This window comes from Daktulosphaira vitifoliae, unplaced genomic scaffold, assembly GCF_025091365.1.
Source record: "Daktulosphaira vitifoliae isolate Bord-2020 unplaced genomic scaffold, ASM2509136v1 Scaffold_5, whole genome shotgun sequence".
In the NCBI taxonomy this organism is placed as follows: domain Eukaryota; kingdom Metazoa; phylum Arthropoda; class Insecta; order Hemiptera; family Phylloxeridae; genus Daktulosphaira; species Daktulosphaira vitifoliae.
Window position 1 is genome coordinate 22,259,316 of NW_026099576.1, and position 21,574 is coordinate 22,280,889.

Sequence of the window (21,574 nt, forward strand, 5' to 3'; positions counted from 1 at the left end):
TTTTTTTTTGAGATTTCCCCCATATACAGGGAATGAGGGAAATTTTTTTTAATTTTTGAGGTTAATGTTTTTGACTAGATACTATTTGTGATCTTTTGAGTTTTTTTTTTTGATTTTTGATCTTTTCGGTCTACCGACTGAGAGCTGATTCAAAAATTCTTCAAAATATCACAATTCGTATCTAATTGAAGATATTACTTTCTAAAATTGAAAAATTCACCCTTTATCAATTATAAAAACAACGTACTTCGTGTAGACAATTAAAATCATTAATTTCTAATGTTATAAAGTATATACTCTCAAATTAGTTTTGATATGATAATAGATTTCAACTACAAAATTAAATAATTTAACTTTGTTATTTATTAATTTCATGATTCTATTTATGTGTTTTACTACCATTCTATAGTATTCCAAATTTGTTGGTAACATGTTATGGTATAGTTGATTTCCAAATTTTTTTGAGATTATTACTAATTAGTAAAAAACAAATATTAATATATAAAATTTTTTTTTAATTGTTATTGATTTTTTAGTTATTAGTATGATAATAATCCGTGCAAAATTTCGATTCAAAATTTTGTGTGTTAACATATTTATTTGGTTCCTTAAGGTTGATTTTTAGGTAAGTTTATTATATCGAAAGAATGTTGAATTTTATAATAAATATTTTTCAATTTCTCTTGCAAATTAAAACTCTATTTTTTATTTTATTTTCATCTTAAAGTACATTGTATTAGCTGTCATTTAATGTAGGCTTGAAGAGGATAAGTTTTTTGAAACATCATCAAAAAATGAAAATAAAAAATTTAATTTATTTATGAATTTATGCTCTTACAGTACTTTGATTAATAATGAATGTGTATAAAAAGCATGTTATCAGAACAAAAAATTTTTGAAAAGTTATCAAAAAATGTCGAAACAATCCGTCCAGTTTTCAATAAGTTATTTCAATTTTAAGTGAAAAATAATAATATCAAAATTGATTGTTTTATGACAACTGTTCCTTTTTGGATATTTCGCTCTATTATCGAGACTGAGAAAAGTATTGACGTATCTTTGAGCAAATAAAAAAGACGGCATAGTAAAACCATTGTTTTTCAGCTTTGCATCAAAACTAAAAGTTATTCAATAAATAAAAAAAAAGGGTGACGATATATTATGTGTCATTCATAATTTATAACTCAATTGTTTTTAATTAACTGTTGTTGAAACTGATAAATGATGGAGAGAAATTAAGAGATAATGTAGCTGGTGATCAAAAATTGCGAAATTTTTTTAAGTACACACAGTATGTGACACATTCATCTGTCATGTTATTTGCTTTTTAGAAGAGTGAAAGCATAAATAAGCGGTAACAAGTACATTGTAATTGTAGGCTGCTGTTCATTATTTTTCTCTTTTTAAGGGATCAATTTTAGAAACATTAACTAAATTGCAAGGTTATTTTAACTCACATACCATTTATTTTGAAATTTTACAATTGGGCATTAAATTTTGGAAAAATTGTGAGCGGTGGCAAAATAATTTGGCCAAAGCGTGCCAAAAAGCTGTTGTGAGATATGCTACTGTATTTTACAATGTATTTCAACATCAAATTTTTATAGTAGATAATAATAATGTTTCTTTCCAACACTTTCCATTAATTTTTTTTTATTACAGGTTTTTACCATTATCAATAAATCGAATTAATTATACTTATGTAGAAAATAATTCCTTATATGTATATATATATAGATATTAACTATTTATCATAGGAATTAATTGTTACTATGACAGTAGTAAAAATAAAAAATAAATTACTATATTTTCAAAGTGCGAGGCCTAAGAATTAAGAATTGCTTCCAAACCTTGATAAATCAACGTAAATTTTAAAATGAATAATTGTTGAGGTGTAATGAAGAAGCGGCGTGTGCGGAACACAATAAGTTTAACACCTTTTTTTCTTATAACCGTAAGTGGCGTCGAGCCGTTTACTTAAATGATGTTGTAACAAAAAAACAAAAGAAAAAGAAGTTAGCAACAGACAATGTGTAATATAAAACAAAAGTGAAACAAAAATACTAAAGTGTCTAGTGACTTCTACAGTGCGAGAAAAAGGTAGACAGTTTGGAAAAACCGACGACAAATAGAATCGATAGTATAGCGGAGATGACTTACGTATTATTGCGGTGGGTATTCGACGCTGGGCATTTATTGGACTTACACCACGACGATAACGAGTTGTGTGTAACGGTCCGGATTACAGTGGAGCGGTGGCTGAGATGGAGCTGACACGACCGCGGGGTGTCGAACGGGTGACAAGGCCGTGGTCGTGTCATAATATTCGTACCGTAATTATTAACATCGTTATATAAAAATACATTTAATAAATAGAAGATAAGTAGTCTGGTTAATTAAGTAGAAAAGAAATAGAGTTAAAAAATTAACGTGATTAAAATTAAAATATGAAAAAAATAAATAAATACGAAATTTTTGTACCATAAATGACGATTTTAAATAGATTAATTACTATTGGTTTTGGTAGTTACTTTCACGGATATAAATTACAATTGAGTTCAGAATTACAACTTGTTGGTAGTTATTTAAATGATTTATCTAATCCATCTTCAACTTTGGTTAGAACCATAGAAAAGGGAACACAATTTATTACTTTACGTATATACATAGTATATAATACATATATTATACAGTGCGATTAATTAAGTATATTACCTCTTTCATTCGTTAAAAAATGAGTATTCGTAAAAATGTATAGACTAAAATTTAATTGATTTTTATAAATGATTGTAATTATCAAAATAAATATAAGAAACAATTTATCCTAAAGATGACTTTCAAAAGTTAAATGGGCCGCTTTATTTTATTACTAACAGGAATTTGATTATTCCTTTTTGAGTTGATATAATCATAGTTATACGAGAGTAAAGTGCGGGTACCACTACAACCAGGGCATTTTTGGAATATTTTTAAATGATTTTAAGTCTGTCTATAATTTTTGGGTGGTTGACTGATTGTCACAAACGAAGATTTGTGACAATTCAATTCCATGATTTTAGTATAATGAAAAAGACAAGAAGATTTCTTCTTCTACACGAAAAACTTGTAGACGATATATTTTTTAATTTTGAAATTAAAAATGGTGAATTTTATAAATAGAAAAATTTACTAATAACTTAACTTTAATGGCATAAACAATAATTTTACTAGTATGGAGACTGAAATACAGAATATTGTAAATACGAAAATAAAAATAAAAAACATTGTTTTATCGGTGTAAATTTATTATAAATGAATTGAACACACTGTTAATAACAACTGTATTCTACGACAAATTGTGACGTGGTTTATTTTACATTACATAGTACGCCATCACTTAATCAAATAGTTCATTTTGCGATTAGGAAAAAATTAATTTTTAATTAAACTTAATTGTGTGTCATAAGTATTTTAAAATAACAACTGTGTTTTTCAATAATTACATATTAATCACTAACTAAGAATGAATTATTACATCTTTGTATTTATCTTAGTTGTCAACGCAACTGATAAAAAGTATGCAATAAACTTTTTAAATTCATTTTTACAAAGAAGCAAGTGGGATGTTTCAATGTCGGCAGCATTTGACAGACACAGTAAAAATTATCTTGCAGTAAATTCACTATTATTTAATGTAGAAAAATGTTTAATAAACCACATCGTCGTTGAAAATAATGTCGAACAAAAACTAAAAGAAACAATATGGCTTATTAATAATGAATATACCATAAGTTTTGCATGGGTCGTGGTTCATTTAAAAGGCTTGAATCACGAATGTCATATGATGACTTATATTCCAAACGAAGACATTTTTTTCGATCCTTGTGTGAATTTATTAAAATCAAGTATTGAGATTTCCGTCGAACTTATAAAACGTTTTATTAGTGCAATAAATTTCCTAATGAATTTGTTAGACATCGAAACCAACCCGTTTATTTTACAAGAATTAATAGAATTTGTTGAATCGGTAAACAGTGAAATAGATATAGATAATGTGACATGTGTTTCAAATTTAGAGAAAAAGTTTTATCTCTACATGCAAAAGGATCATAATTTAATTAAAATACTCCATAACTGTAAAATTGATAACATAAAAGCTTGTTTAAAAGATGATTTTTCAAAATATAATAGTTTAAAAGAGTCAAATGATGTAACTTGTGAGTATTTCGAATTTTTAGAAGTACACATTAGAAAAAATATTCAGGAGATGACTACAAAATTGTATACTAATCTAGGCTTTTCTTATAACGAAAATACAACTTCTTATAATCAGGATTTGGAAGTTGAAAAGTTTGAAAATAAATCATTTCCTTTAACACAAAACGTTCAAAAATTTTTAGGATATATATGAATTAAATATATTAGGGTTGGCAATATACGTGCATAGAAAGTTTTATATTATATATGCAATAAACGTAAAAAGTATAATAATAATTAATTCTAGAAATATACATGAAAAAATATAAAATAATATTATGATTAAATAAAAGATAAATAATATAATTTTTTAAAATTTATTTAATTAATTTAAGAATACCTAAATATTCATTGTAATAATGTTAAAAATAAAAATAAAATGTAACGATTTGTATTTTTAATATGTAAAACGAAAAGTGTTACATAATGTAGCAATTAAATAAATTATTTTTAACAAAATATGAAATACTTTTAAACACTTAATTTTATTAACCTTAAATAGAGTTGACCAGTTTTTTTTAAATTAAAAATTGAATGAGATACTGATCAAATTACAATTATTTAGAACAATTTTGTAATAATTATCAGCCTCGTCTATCAATAAGAAAATATGTATACCTTATCATAATTTATCACTCTCTAAAAATTGTTAAAGTAATATTTTGTTCGTTTTAAACTATTTTTAATAGTTATAATAAAAATTTATAAATCAGTCTTATATCTTATTATTGATCTAAATAAATCATTCTTATAATACTTTGTAACGTAATAAAATTATAAAACGCATAAAGTCACGGGGTAATATATTCAAATTGTGCGCGGCGTGCATTTGTAAATTTAGTGTTACACATATACAAATGTTTAATTATTATATGAATGAATTGTTCCTACCATCTGTTATCCTTACCCTAAATACTGTTATAATCTCTCTCATGTAATAATAAGCCGCCTTGTCACTTTTTAGTCTTCTTCGAAGTTTACCATGTCCGTGTCCGACCAACTTACAACGTCGGACGAAAAAACGTGGATCCATTGTAGGATAGTGCACCACAATGGCATACTAAAACATCTTATTATTATTGTAATATGGTATGTTAATTATTTTTGTATTTTTTTGCACAGTGTGCAAAAGTAAATAAATTTATTGTATTTTATTCTTGTTTAACAGACTATGTGGTCGATATTTTATATAACAGTTAATGACTATTGTAGTAATCGTATTAATTACTATATTTAACTATTTAAAAAAAATTATATAAAACTATTTGTGGCGATCCAACATTCTGGAATGTTCGATCACCTCAACAAGAAGATATACACATATAAGACTGTAGCAGCTTTGTTCTAATAAGTTTTTTTTAGTTGAGATTCAAGTTACGGTTTCTTATCGCGACTTGTTATAACTCTTTTTGTGTACCTTACAGCGTTTTATTATTATCATACTATTGTTTATTGATAAACGACATTTTGGTTAATTATTGATTTAATTATAATATATTTATTCAAATGAGAAAAATAACTAAACTGGAAGTCTTAGGGCCGTAAAAAATCGTATGATATGGTTTTATTGGAAAACAAGTACATTGATACGTCGAATGCATTTTAAAATCAAGCTTTTTCCGAATTGATAATTCTGATATGATATCAATGATAAATATAATTTTTAAGTAATAATTATATTAATTACTTTATGACAATGCATAGTAAAATTATTTATAAAAAGCTTAATCTTGGATACTTGTATTAGATACTATGAATTTTATTTTTTGTAACTTTTATAATATTTTGATGAAAAATTACGATTGTATTGATTAAACGTGAAATATATAAACCAGTATAATGACTTGTTTTAGCTTCGATAAAAAACCGAGAAGGTATTAATTTTACCTTCTCGGTTTTTTATTTTTGTGTCTGGTACCACTTTTTCTCAGCTTCTACCGAAATGATTTTTTTAACGATACGTCAAAAGATCACAAATCGTAAACATTTCATAATCACTCTATAATATGTTAAGGAAAAGATGATGATGAATGAAGTAACACCGGATGAAGTTTTACTTGGCGTCGAGCCGTTTAATAAAAGAAGTGAAAAGAGAGTTGCGACACAAAAATAATATGCGAACAAATGATAAATAATAACACTAGTATTACTGTGAAATAACCGTTGACAAAAGACAATAAAAGTTAATCGAAACACGGTGGCGTTTTCTGGTTGATCCGGTGGACGGCGTATCACAGTGTCAAAGGTGTCACGAAGAAGACTGACTGCACGTATTATTGCGGCGGGGTATACGACGCTAGGCATTTGTTGGACTTTACACCACGACGATAACGCATGTGTGTGACGGTCCGGTTTACAGTTAAGCGGAGGCTGAGAAGGAGTTGACACGACCGCGGGGTGTCAACGTGTGACAACGCCGTGGCCGTGTCAAATATTCTAAATTTTTGGTTACCTTATTACTGTATAAATCATTTCTAAAAAAACGATTTTGGTTTCATTTGAATTTAACAATGGGTTTTTACAATTATAATTAATTTTATAATACGCTCAATGTGTAGATTTTTTTAAAAACATTTTGATTAATTTTTTAGTTTAAATTAAATTATTAAAATTAATTTAGATCTGCATTTTTCAATTGTAGATACTAGCTATCATAATCTTTATAATTCTTGTATTTGTTTTTCACTGATAAAAATAAAGAAATAATAGAGGGTAGCCTTTATTTTTGAGCTTAAAACATGTCTTGAAAAATGTATATTACACACTAAGTACTGCACTTGGAGCAATAACACCCATTATTAAATCGAAAGAGAACAATATTTTAGAGATGATATTATAATCGTTTTTGGATATATTGTAGTGGTAAAGAGTTATCATTGATTGAAGTATAATAAAAAAGTACATTTTCAAATTCAATTAACAAACTTAATTTTAGGTTCAACTCAAAATGGATATGAGATCGTCTTATAAATATTGCCCTCTTTCAATTTTGTAATAGGTGTTAAAGCTTTAAATATAATACAGAGTGATTATTTTAGATCTTTTTTGTCGACTAGTGTTGCCACTATCCACTATTTTAAAAATATTTCTTTAAATAATTTCACTAACACGTGCGAACCAATTTTATTATACCGGCTCACAATGTTTGAATTGTTAATACTTTTCAGAATTTATTTTTCAGAAAAAAATTTCCTTGCCATACGCGTGGTCGGAACCTTGAACCCCAAGCGCGTTAAACACAAGTTTTATCGACTCGGCAACCGTACGTCACTACGGTTGGCTGAAAAAATGGGTATTCAAGCTAGTTAAAATTTCAAAGTTATTTTTCTTGATTTAAAAAAAATAAACAAATTTAAGTAATTTTAACTTTCTATGGTATATCAATTTTATTTATATAATATTTATGGAAATCTGCGAACTCCCCTTGTCAGGTATTTTAAAATAACATAAAATACAAAATCCAGGTTTTTAACACAAAAAGAGCATATTTTTGAATACGGTAGTCATTTTTACAATGAAGACAAATCCAAAGGTCAAATATTTTTTTTTCAAATTAAAGTAGAATACTTAAGCTTTAGTTTAAGATATATATATAAGTGTCAGTATTTCTGGAACACTTTCAAAAATTAAATTGAAAATGTCCTAGTTTCAATACGCACGTTTAAAGTTTTGAACTTCCTTGTATAAAGGGAATGATCCGATTTACAAAAAAAGTGTGTCAGATAATAGGAGGATATAAAAATTTGTTATAAAAAAATAATAATATTGATCCATACATTTTTCCAAAAGTTATAGAAATATAAATTTAATAATAGAAAATACAAAATCTGGAATTTTTTCACGTAAATCGTACGTTTTTCTTTAACTTTGATGTCCTTTTTACATTTTAAAACTATCATTTCAATGTATAATTTATTCATTTTTACGCATTCTGAAACTACGTTAAAAACATATTATTTAATATGGATTAACAATTAATTAATTGAAAAAAATAATTATTAAGCTAGTAAGAAGACTGAAATTTAGATTATTGTAGATATGTAATATAAATGAAAAAATATTATTGTTTTATCAAGGTAAATTCATAATGAATGAATTGTTTGAAATGAAATGACTTTTCAGTGCAATATAATCCTGTAGCAAGACAATTTTTTTTTATTTACATTTTAAGGTTGTTTTTTTGTTATATTTATGTTATATTAATTTGATAAAAATATATTTTGTCCTGATGAAAATTATTAAAATAAATGTTATCTGAACTTAACCGCTAAAAATAAAATTGTTTTTATTTTAGCTAGTTTTAATTTTATTTAACTATGCTCATCTCTGGTTATAGGACTAGAATTTAATAAGATTAATATATTTGAAAAAAGATTCGCTGTAATTTTGTGGCATAAACGTTTAACGTACAGTATTTTTTTTTGCAAAAATGCTGATTGAAAATTATTAATATCAATTTTGTACTGACTTTTTAGAAAATATGAATATTGTATCTTTTTTTAGGATTACGTTAGATATATTTTTTCGTATTTAGGTGAACCAGATGAAACTGACGCTTATATCTTATAATACGAATATCAATTGATTGTGAATTTCATTCATTTGCGACATTATTAGAATACCTTTATTTTAATGCGGATTTTGGTTTGATAAATAAGAAAGAAAAATGTTTCATTCAAATAACGGTGAAACTAACGAATTATTTTCTATTTTTGAATTTTATAAATCGAATAATTAATTTTTATATAAATTCATTAAACAATTAACTTTATTAGAAAAAATAATTATTTGGATAGTAAGAAGACTGAGATTGAAAATAATGTATATATGTAATATAAACAAAGGTAAAATCATTATTAACGAATTGTTCACACTGTTATTAACAACTGAATATGCTACGACAATTANGATTGAAAATAATGTATATATGTAATATAAACAAAGGTAAAATCATTATTAACGAATTGTTCACACTGTTATTAACAACTGAACATGCTACGACAATTTGTGACGTGTTTTATTTTACATTACATAGTACGCCATGAATTTATCAACCACTTAATTTTGCAATGAGAAAAAAATAACGAATTTTTTAATTTAAACTTTAGTACTTGACATAGGTATTTTAAAATAATAAGTCTATTTCTCATACATTACGTATAAAATCAATTAATCATAATGAATTATAACATATTTATATTTATCTTGGCAGTGAAAGTTTCGAGTGAACACAAAAAGTATGATAAAGGGTATGCAATTATTTTTTTAAATTCATTTTTACAAAAAAACAGGTGGGAACTATTATCAGAGACAAAAGTGTATGATCATCTAAGCAGGTCTTGGATTCACACGCATAAACTACTAATAAATAAACATTATTGTTGTAAAGGTTCGATCGTCGATAAAAATAATGTTAATCAAAAGTTAAGAGAAACAATGGTACTTATTAATCATGAGTACATAAGAAGTTTGTCTTGGATCGTGTATCACTTACAACGTATTGTTAGTGCTTGTTTTGTGAAAAATTTACGTAAGAATTCAGAAGATTACGCGCATTGTATGAGTTTATTATTACCAAATATTGAGAATTCCATAAAACTCATTTCACGTTTTATTAGTGCAATACATTTTCTAATGAACTTGTTAAATATTAAAACCGATCCCTATGCTTTAGATGAATTAATAAAATTTGTTGAGTTGATAAGCATAGAAATAAATGAAAATGACAATTCATATGTGCACCGAATGCATTATAAATTCTATGACGAGTACGAAGGGAATAATTGTAATTTGATCAGAATACTTCGATATTTTTGCATTGATCGAAGATGTACTAATGTAAATTGTGATGTGGACGATATTAATAGGTATATAAAGAAAAATAATTTACCTAAAACGTTTGAAATGTATGAATTTGTAGAAGTTACCTTAAAAAATGGTATCGAAGATAAGGAAAAAAAATTGTACTCTAATCTGGGCTTTTTTTATGATGAAGTAAAACATGAAACTTCTTATGTTTATGAAAATTGAAAAAAAAAGTTATTTTTTTAGCTGATAAATTGTTAAAAATACTTTTTCTCTAACAAACGATTTTTAATTTGTGTCAATATTAAATAAAATAATTCCATAAATTATTTATCCTTGTGTTTAGTTAGCCTTTTAAAATGTATCGAAAATTATCAGTATTTGAAATAAACACATATAAAATGTTTTTTGTTACATGTAATCAACATAATGATGGGACAAAGAAATTTAAAAGATTTTAAATTATTATACGTTATTATAATAATTTAAAATCTTTCATTCTTCTTTTAGAGTGCAGATTAATCGGCAGATTTGTAGTCTTTATTGGCTTGACGTGAAGCTAAAAAAGTTTTAGTTTAACAATGATGTGTTTTTTTATCTATTTTTTTTAGTTTGTGAAAATTTGAATTTTTATGTATTATTTTACGGTATTAAACATTGAAATACGTATTGAGAAAAGGACAGAAGAAACGCTATCTTTTCATGATTACTGTGTATGATGATAATGTGTATACATTACAAACTTGGCATTAATACCATGATAAGAAATTAGATAAGGCAATTATTACTTATCACTCTCATTCAAAAGTATATTGAAAAGATAGCGTTTTCTTCTGTCCTTTTCTCAATGCGTATTTCAATGTTTAATACCGTAAAATAATACATGAAAATTCAAATTTTCACAAACTTCAAAACGCTACAGAATATTTACTACTGAATATTAATAAGATATTTTTTTACTAAAATTTTTCTTAAATTCTACTCTACAAAATAGCTATCTTAGATTTTTTTTTTACATTTTATTTAAAATTTAAAAATAATTAATATTTTTAATAAAATGTAAAAAAATTAATTATTGAGATATAGCTATAGACCTAACGTATAACTTTTATTTAAAAAAAACATCAGCTAAAAATATTAACTGGATCAAAAGTTATATAAGTTGTCAGTGAGTGGTGGGCCACTCTGTATGTAGATGAAGGTGTATCACTTATTTTTCAAGTAGATAACATGTCAAAAATTAATAAAAAGAAAAAGGAAAGAAATCTTACCGAAGAATATGAAAAATTAAACAATTGTTTACAATGCAAATTATTTCAATGTAACTCTTAAAAATGAAGATTATCATTTTAAGTTAACTTATAAAATTTCCATAAAAAAAATAACTACAATAGAATAATAAATTAATCTTACAACAATTATATGTATATAATGATATAATATATGTATAGTAGTTATGGTATAGTATAAGTTTTAGTTAATGTATATAATAAATCTAAAAAAAAAAAATTTTTATTTAAATTATTAATTTTACCATGATGTGTTTTTTTTTGTTTTTGTGTCTGTTGCCGTTTTTTCTCAGCTCTCACCTTGGATATTTACCTTTAATTTTGAAATTTTTTTATTCTTTCAATTATAATTTTATATGTAATTAGTAATAATATCAAAAATTAGAAGTGATAGAAAAAGTCTAATTTCAGATTTGAAAATGGCGCGAAAAGTTGATTTAAAAAAGAAAATTTTTAAATTTTGATAAAAGTTTCTTTTAGTCCATTGCATTTATTTAAATAATAACCACTTTTTATTGAAAAATATTGCATCAAGTCCTTTAAATTTTTATACACGTATAAGTGAAACAATATATGACACTTTATTATTTTTATAATTTCACCGCATAAATTACAATATTTTTTAATAATAAGTAATAATATTAAAACTTAGAAGTGATAGAAAAAGTTTAATTGCATATTTGAAAACACCGCGAAAAGTTGATTTAGAAAAGTACATTTTTGTTTTTGTTGAAAGTTCCTTGTAATCTAGTGTATAAAGCTTATAACTTTATTATAAGGAACAAACATNTTGAAAGTTCCTTGTAATCTAGTGTATAATGCTTATAACTTTATTATAAGGAACAAACATTTTTTATTGAAAAGTATTGCGTCAACCTCTTTATATTTTTACACGCGTTTAAAGTAAAGTTTTTAAAGTAAAGAAATATACAACTACTTTATTATTTTTATATGATTTGTATATCCTTAAAAATTACAATATTAATTATTGAATATAAATTTCATACAAGATATAATTACTCAAATTATTATTTATTTATATATTATAATTATGAATCAAATAATTAATTGGGATAAAATTAAGGGAATAAGAGTTATTGTTGCTTTTGAAATAATCTGCCAATTTCTTAAAATTAAACACTATCTACAGATTTGCATCGAACCGTTTCTTATGATAGTGATTTTACACGTCCATACTGTGCCGCGACCCCACTGTGCTACAGTTTTTGTTTTTTTAAATCAAACTTTTTATTAAAATGGAGTTTTTAACACGGCAGAGCTGCGTAAAAACATTTTGCTGTAGTTTTGACCGTATTCCAAAAAATTTGGCTTCATTAAATATGCATATAATTTAAGAATTGTCTATCATCGCTTTGGACTCTACATGCCATTCTCACTAGGTGTTTAAACATCCAAACATCGTCAAGGACGATAAGAAACCACTTACTGGTTAAAAAAGTACCATCATAGCTTGGACACGAACATTGGCGATGTCGAATACTCTGAACTACCGAGAATAATGTAACTGTTACGCTGTGAGACTATTTACGTAAAGGTGCTATCAAAATAAGTGTTTTGGAAAAGTATTTACCGAACCAGAATGTAATCGACATTGAAGACTTGGATTGTCCACTGTTATACAATCTATTCTGCTCTACGAAACCATGCTGTGAATCATGCAATGAAAAATTTATAATCTGTATTTTATATTACTTTTATACAAACAAATAATTTATCTGTCATAATACTACATTACTGTCTACTTTGTCTTATTAATTGTATACATCTCAAATCAATCATTATTAACCATAAAATGTCTTATCTTAAAATGACAATCATGTAATGTTCAATTTTGTTATGTAGTACTACAGTCGTCACATTCATAATATAAAATAACAGAGGGCTGCTCTGTTTGTGCCTGTTACGTATTGATTAATATTATATAAATTAGTAGTGGGGATTGTCCACTACTCGCAAATACGATCACTGATACACACACTATTAACAATTATATTGTTTCTCAATAAAGACTTATTTTTTGTTTAACTATTTGATGTTGTCTTTCATATTCAAAATGCAACAAATTGGTGACGAGGAAAACGTTTCTTAGATCATACTATCTAAATAAGTGATTTAATTAACTATTAAATATAAATCATACATTTTTATATAAAAAAAAAAAGTGCAGTGAAAATTGTCATATTGAATCAAAATGAATGATACGAAACCAACAGTGAGTTTTAATCAAGTTATTGGTACTCCGGGTATATTTGAAGAGGGAATGGATATTACTATTTTCGAGTCAAAATTAACAAATTTCTTTTTGGCGAATGGAATCGAAAATGAAGTACAAAAGAAAGCCATATTGCTATCGTCTGTCAGTGAAGAAATTCATAAAATTTTATATAGCTTATGTGTACCTAGCACACCAGACACTCAAACATACAGCACATTGTTAAAGCTCCTAAATCAATATTAAAAGCTGGTTAAATCATACTTTGCAGCTAGGCATACATTTTACATGGCAAAACAACGTACTGATGAATCGGTGACAGAATGGGGTGCTCGTGTCAAAAATCTTGGATCGAAGTGCAAATTCTCGTGAGAATTAATCACTGTTATATGAGATATATTCGTTGTAGGAATGAGTCCTGGAAAAATACAAGACCGGCTAATAATAGAAGAAGACGCATCTGATCTAAAATCCACGTATGCGAATCTAATGGACATTGTAACTACTAAGGAAGCTACCATAAGGGAAAAAAATACTTGGAAACAACATGAATCGGAACTCAACTATCAAAAGCAATTACACCAAAATAAACAGGTCAATCGTCAACCATTGGATAAACCAAAGTGTGCAGTATGTGGCCGCTCAAACCGTTTACAAAGAAACTGTCGATACAAGGATTAAAACTGCAACATATGTAATTCAAAAGGTCATTTGGCCACTATGTGCAAAAATGGTAAGAGTTTTAAGATAACTATGATAACCGTTCATAGACTAAATTTTTAATATTTTGATCAAAAATTACCACTTAAACTAATAGTTGACTCTTCTTCGTATGCGCTAGGTGCAGTTTTATCACATGTGTACCCTGATAATTCCGAAAAACCAGTAGCTTTCGCTTCACAAATATTATCTGATGCCGAGTGTAAGTTTCCACAAATAGAAAAAGATGGACTAGCTATAATGNCTAAATTTTTAATATTTTGATCAAAAATTACCACTTAAACTAATAGTTGACTCTTCTTCGTATGCGCTAGGTGCAGTTTTATCACATGTGTACCCTGATAATTCCGAAAAACCAGTAGCTTTCGCTTCACGAATATTATCTGATGCCGAGTGTAAGTTTCCACAAATAGAAAAAGATGGACTAGCTATAATATTCGGTATTCAAAAATTCTATGATTTTCTCTATGCAAAAAAATTTACTTTAATTAGTGATCATAAACCATTGATACACATATTCGGAGATAAAAAGCATTCATTTAAATTTTATTCATGAAAATTCACCGTTACATTAGACTGGTCCAAAATTAAAATTGAAATAAATAGAGATTAAATTAAGTCTAGAGTCCTACATGCGACAAAAACAGATGAATGGAGTGACGATTTCACACTTAACAACGAGTTAAAACCGTATATCATTCGCAAAAATGAAATTACTTTGGAACAAGAGTGTTTATTGTGGAGTTATCGTGTTATAATTCCCAAAAATTTCAAAAAAATATCCTAGCTGAACTACACTTGTGTCACATAGGTATGACCAGTATGAAAGGCTTAGCACTTTGGTGGCCAACAATTGACAAGGACATTTAAAATATGGTTCGTGATTGTTATAAAAGTACAAACGTTAGGCGAAATCCACCGAAATCAAAAATTACTCCATGGAGATTGTCACAAAGGCCGTGGACAAGGGTAGATTGTAATTATTTAGGGCCGCACAGAAATAAAATTTTATTGATACTTGTAGACGCAACTTCAAAATGGTTAGAGGCATTTCCGGTCAACTCCATGACTGCGCAAACTGTTATTGTTCAGAGCTGATGGCTCGTTTTGGAATTCCGCGTACAATAACAACTGACGGTACGAAATATTTTAGTGGCAAGAATTCGAAAAGTACTGTAAATAATTAGGTATTAGACATTTAATGGGAGCACCATTCCATCCTGCATCAAATGGTTACGCTGAATCAGGTGTCAAAATCGTAAAAACAATTTTTAAAAAAACGCTCGTTCTCTATAAACCAGTTAAACAAATTTTTGCTGTTGCATAGAAACACACCACATACAACAACACACGAGACGCCAGCTAAGTTAATGTTAGGGTATTCTACTAGAAAAATATTTGATTTTCTAATACCCAGCACTAATGAAGAAGTAGTAGACAGTCAAATTTCTCAAATAAAATATGGGGGAATAGAAACATAAACGTAAAAGAGGGTGATTGCGTACTAGTAAAAGATTATAGAAACTCAGGAGAAAACTGGAAAAGAGCTACTGTCACTGAAAACATAAGTGACAAAACACACAAAATTACATTAGATGTAGGTTCCACGTGGACAAGACACGACGACCAAATTTGGCCATTTAACAAAACAAGCGGTTCGTTATCCCTCGTAGGTGAAAATACTGACATAGACAACAATGACCACACAGAATCAACCGTACCGCTCTGCAATAAATCTCCCCGACTTGTTAGAATTAAATAACCTATTCAGCATATCACACCATCCGACTACAAATGACAACAAGTAATTTTACACTATGTAAACATCTCTGTCTATATGAATGAATATCTATCTGGTTATAAACAATAAACTATAAGCTAAATCTTACTCTCTCATCAAATTTCAACGTTTATTTATATGTTAGTAATTATTTAAAATATAAGTGCATTATAATTTTATAAGGAAAGAGGTGTTACGTATTGATAAATATTATATAAATTAGTAGTGGGGATTGTCCACTACTCTTGAGTGCGATCACTGACACACACACTATTAACAATTATATTGTTTCTAATAAAGACTTATTTTCTGTTTAACTATTTGATGTTGTCTTTCATATTAAAAACGCAACACAGTGCCCACAATAATGGTAGTTTATTTAATCTTTCATTTAAGATTATTAACACTTTTATTTATAAATTATAATCATAATCTTAGAATAACATGATTGTTTTTTTTTAAGAAAATTCATACACTATACTTGTCAGCTCTTTTTAATATCAACTTAATAATAAAAAATACATAGTGTATACCCTAAACTTATACATAAAAACTAACTATAATAATGCTATATACAGAGTGGCCCACCACTCACTGACAACTTAAATAACTTTTGATCCAGTTAATATTTTTAGTTGATTTCGATATACTTTTGAATGAGAGTGATAAATAATAATTGCCTTATCTAATTTCTTATCATGGTATTAATACCAAGTTTATAATGTATACACATTATCATCATATGTATACACAGTAATCATGAAAAGATAGCGTTTTCTTCTGTCCTTTTCTCAATACGTATTTCAATGTTTAATACCGTAAAATAATACATGAAAATTCAAATTTTCACAAACTTCAAAACGCTACAGAATATTTACTACTGAATATTAATCAGATATTTTTTTACTAAAATTTTTCTTAAATTCTACTCTACAAAATAGCTATCTTAGATTTTTTTTTTACATTTTATTTAAAATTTAAAAATAATTAATATTTTTAATAAAATGTAAAAAAATTAATTATTGAGATATAGCTATGGACCTAACGTTTAACTATTATTTAAAAAAAAATCAGTTAAAAATATTAACTGGATCAAAAGTTATTTAAGTTGTCAGTGAGTGATGGGCCACCCTGTATAGTGTCAATATGATTTGTATATTATTCGCATGTATTAATTTATATATCTTATGCTATTCTGTATATTAATTTATATATTTTATGATTACTTGTCAATAAAATAATAACATTGCGAGAATGACACAATGATGATTGTTCGAGGATAAAAAATACTAGAAAAGGGCCGAATGCTGAGAGTTGAGAGAGTCTGTCTACAGATAATTATTGAACTGTTCGAATTGCGCTCTCGACATCAATACGTTAAGTTCGTAATCATCATCGTCGAAATTCTTACGTGTGAATTTATGAACTAAACATTTGAGTTCGTGTTATTTTATTATTACTTGATACAATTAAAAGTTATTATAAGAACAAAGAAAAATCATCAGGTAAGATTTCAAATCAATAAGAGTCAATACTTATATTATCTTATAACTCAATTATTTAGAATTAATAATCTGAGTACAGAACGATAAAGCAATAGATTAAATAATTATATTAATCTCTAAACTTCAATTAATTATTACTGACTAGTTCGTACCTTATACATAATCGCATTACATGGTATTCATGAGATGGTCACCGCCTCTTCGTTGCCTCAGTCTATTATTTCAGATACTTACCAGTTGGGTCATTTATAATATCTCCATAAGAGGAACCTTAATTATTTCTTTTTACATCTACTTGCCTTTATTGTTCTAAGCCCTCGGACTCTACAACTCCCATATCACTATAGTCCATTGGGTTGGGTTTTTCCTTCTTTATTTTTGTATTATTACAAAGTGGCGCTCAACAACAGGCTTAGTTAAATTCTACTAAGGGATTTATAAAAATTACTCAGAAAAATTAAAGCATTAAAATTATAAAAACTTTATACCTTTGACTTACTTAAATAAAAAATTATGAGCTGATTTATTATTATTGAAATAAAAAAAAAAAAATAATTTAAATACTGATATAAATAAAAGGAGTATTAGAAAATTTGAAAGTAAAAATATAATTTGAAGAATTTTGAAAGTTTTAAAGAAATTTTTAAAAAAATTGAGAATTAAATATATCTAATAATTAACGATGGTTTCTTCATAAAAATTTTTTTTATCAAACAATAGTCCATTAGAACTAAATATATCTCTGTTTTAGTAGACTGTCACTGGCCTATTTGCAATGTCCCACTTTCTAATTTGTAAAAATGAATTTAAAAATTTAATTGTAAATGTTTTAGCTATTATTTGGGCGGTACGATAGTTGTATTAGATAATAAGACAAATATGAATATACTAGAATATTTCCTTTTTTATTATGTAATAGAAGAATTATTTTGTAATTATTAAAAACACTGTTATTATCTTAAAATACGTATATCACGCAATTAAATTTTGAAAAAAATATAAAAACTTTTTCTCATTGAATATATTACTAGTTTATTAAGTGATTGCGTGCAATAAAATGTAAAATAAACCACGTCACAAATTATTGATACGTTCTTAGTTTTAAAAATGATTAACAGTATGTTTCATTCATTTATAATAAATTTACTCGGTTAAAAAAATAATATTCATTGAAATAAAAATCATGTTACACCATAAAAAAAATTAACTGAATGACTGAATTATTTAAATTTATTTGAAATATGTTATATAATGTATATAAAATATTTACGGATACCTATATTTAATTATTATATAATAAAATTTATATAAAATCAGTTTATTGTTCCCAATTGTATACATAAGAAGTAATTTTTGTTTCTTCATTATATGAAAAGCCAAGATTATTGTACAGTCTATTAATGTTATACTCAATATAATTTCTTAAGTGCATTTCTATATACTCAAAGTAAGTGTAATTTTCATATTCTTTATTTAAATTTATGTCAATTTCATATAATACTGGATTGAAAAAATCAAGATCATTTTTATTAATACTTTGACTTTTGAGAACTTCATATACATTTTTCTCGTAAGTGAATTTGAAACGAAATGCATCATCAATACTCTTCATAATTGTGTTGTCGTTCTTTTCGTCATGTTTTACTTGGTTTACCAGTGTAATAAAATTTTGTAAGATATCTAAAATAGATGGTTTGGTATCAATATCTAACAAAGTCATTAGGAAATTTATTGCACTGATAAAACGTATTATAATATGTTTAGAAATGGCAATACTTGATTTTATTAATTCTACACAACGTGGGAAATATAGTGTATCTCTATAATAACTACAGTCACAATTTATTTCATTTAAATGATACACGATCCATGCAAAACTAACACTGTACTCTATATTAACAAGTAATATTGTTTTTCTTAGTTTATCTTCGACATTGTTATTATCGACAATGGCTCCTCTATAACAATTTTTTTCATCAATCAATAGTTCATCAGTACGAATTTTTTCCTCATTTTTTTTGTAGTCTATCATTGTCCTTTGTGCAATTCTCCATTTGCTACTTTGTAAAAATGAGTTTAAAAATTTAATTGTAAATTTTTTACCTTTTATTTCTGGCTGTCCATTAGTTGCTAAAGATAATAAGAAAAATATGAATGCAGTAGAATAATTCATTTCTATTAGGCGGTAGAAGATTTATTTCGTTATTATTAAAAACACTGTTATTATTTTAAAATACGTATACCACGCAATTAAATTTTGATAAAATTATAAAAACTATTTCTCATTGAAAATATAAATGGTTTATTAAGTGTTAGCGTACTATGTAATTTAAAATAAACCACGTCATAAATTGTTGATACGTTCTTAGTTTTAAAAATTATTAACAGTGTGTTTCATTCATTCATAATAAATTTACCCGGTTAAAATAATTATATTTATTCGTTTGTGTTTTAAAAAATATAACATCAAACTTTAAATATCTTTACTAGCTAATTAAAATATCACAAATTCGAGAATTTTTATAATTTTATCTAAAAATATTTTTATTAACTAGCAATTTCCAATCATTGGTATTATTTACTCCTATAAAACTATGGATAAATATGATTATATAGTTATTTTGTTCATAAATGCATCATATAATTAAATGAAATTACTATAATATTTATATATATTTATTTACAGTTGATCTTGATATTATTTTTCTAATGTTTTCACCAAATTTGTTAAATTTTATAGAAATATAATATGATACTTTAAAAATATAATAAGATACTTTTTTTTAAATTAATTGTTTATTTTTATGAAATAAAAATATTAGTTTTATAATTATTTTGTTTTAAATATTTATAACGAAAATATATAGTGTATTAAAAGATTTAAGATAATATTAAATCATTACTTTAATTCCTTCAAAATAATAAAATAGAGTAAAAGAATATAAAGAAACAAGTTATAGTCGAGTTATTCATTGTGAAATCGCCTAATGTCTGGCTATAGTTTTTTTATATTTGTCATTAACGGTATTAATATTTTAGCTTCCATGCGAAACTATGAATGTATTAATTTTACAATGTACCTATGTGTTTTATTTTTGTGTCTGTTACTACTTTGTTTAAACTCTAATTGGACCAATTTCTTTCAACGATTCGCCAACATATCACAAATTGTTTTTAGTTGAAGATATTCACTTAAAACTTGAAAAAATTTCTCTCATTTCCCGTAAATGAGGGAAATCTCAAAAAAATTACAATTATAAAAAATAGTAATTTTTGAAATTTTTTAACTTACATTAAAAATAAATTCAAACTTATTTTGATTATTTTACCTCCTCAAAGTTAAGAAAAGCCACTTGGAATTTTTTAACTAGTATACATGTAGTGCATTGCGACATAGTCATATGCTGTATAGACTTATACACCCGAAGTACGAAGTTCAACTTCCACCAGACGTAATAACTATTTTTTTCATTTTTTGCTTGATTCTTTTTTGAGATGGATATTTTGTTTATCATTCATTTATTTTTCAGCTTTTACTTGACCAATTTTAATTATCAGTACGTCAAAAGAACACGATATTAATCATGTTGAACTTATGATCACCAAATATTGAAAAAAATCCATTGATTCTAGCAATTTAGAAAAATATCTCAAAATAATGTTACCGTAATAAATGGGCACTTCAAAAGAACTTTTTGTAACTAAAAAGACGATAACAAATATTAAGTGTAACGCTACAACTATCACATTAATTAAATGTCGACGGACACATAAATATACTTTTTTAAGATCTCACTGGTCCGTTTTTTTTCAATTGATAATGAAATAAAGTAGTGGACAATGGTTTCGTTTATTAATAGTCAACAACAGGTAATTTAAAATCAAACGAACCGAAAAGACGAACATGGTTGGTAAAAATCTTCGCATATAGTGATGAGCAAAACAAGAACAAGACCAAGACTGTCAAAGTCTTGGTCATAGTCTTGTTCTTGATAGCTCAGTCTTG

General features: G+C 26.2%; 2 protein-coding genes across 5 annotated transcripts in view; one reads left to right on the plus strand and one right to left on the minus strand.

Moving 5' to 3' along the window:
* LOC126906825 (uncharacterized) overlaps window positions 1-21,574 on the plus strand; it is a 47,062-nt gene that overhangs the window by 21,180 nt on the left and 4,308 nt on the right. The window contains exon 1 of one of the 2 annotated variants that reach the window (XM_050687709.1): window positions 9,291-9,485. The exons of the other annotated variant lie outside the window; for it this stretch is intronic. Coding sequence (XP_050543666.1) covers window positions 9,476-9,485 — 10 coding nt within the window. The 5' untranslated portion in view covers window positions 9,291-9,475. Of the gene's footprint in view, window positions 1-9,290; window positions 9,486-21,574 lie in introns of those variants that run through there. 2 annotated transcript variants of the gene reach the window in all.
* LOC126906829 (uncharacterized) overlaps window positions 18,682-21,574 on the minus strand; it is a 14,418-nt gene continuing 11,525 nt past the window's right edge. The window contains exons 1-2 of one of the 3 annotated variants that reach the window (XM_050687717.1): window positions 19,672-19,908; window positions 18,682-19,248 (exon numbers count right to left, since the gene is read on the minus strand). In XM_050687717.1, the coding sequence (XP_050543674.1) occupies window positions 18,887-19,248; window positions 19,672-19,741 (432 nt within the window). In that variant the 5' untranslated portion in view covers window positions 19,742-19,908 and the 3' untranslated portion in view covers window positions 18,682-18,886. Of the gene's footprint in view, window positions 19,909-21,574 lie in introns of those variants that run through there. The other 2 variants (XM_050687718.1, XM_050687716.1) reach the window with 2 other exon arrangements.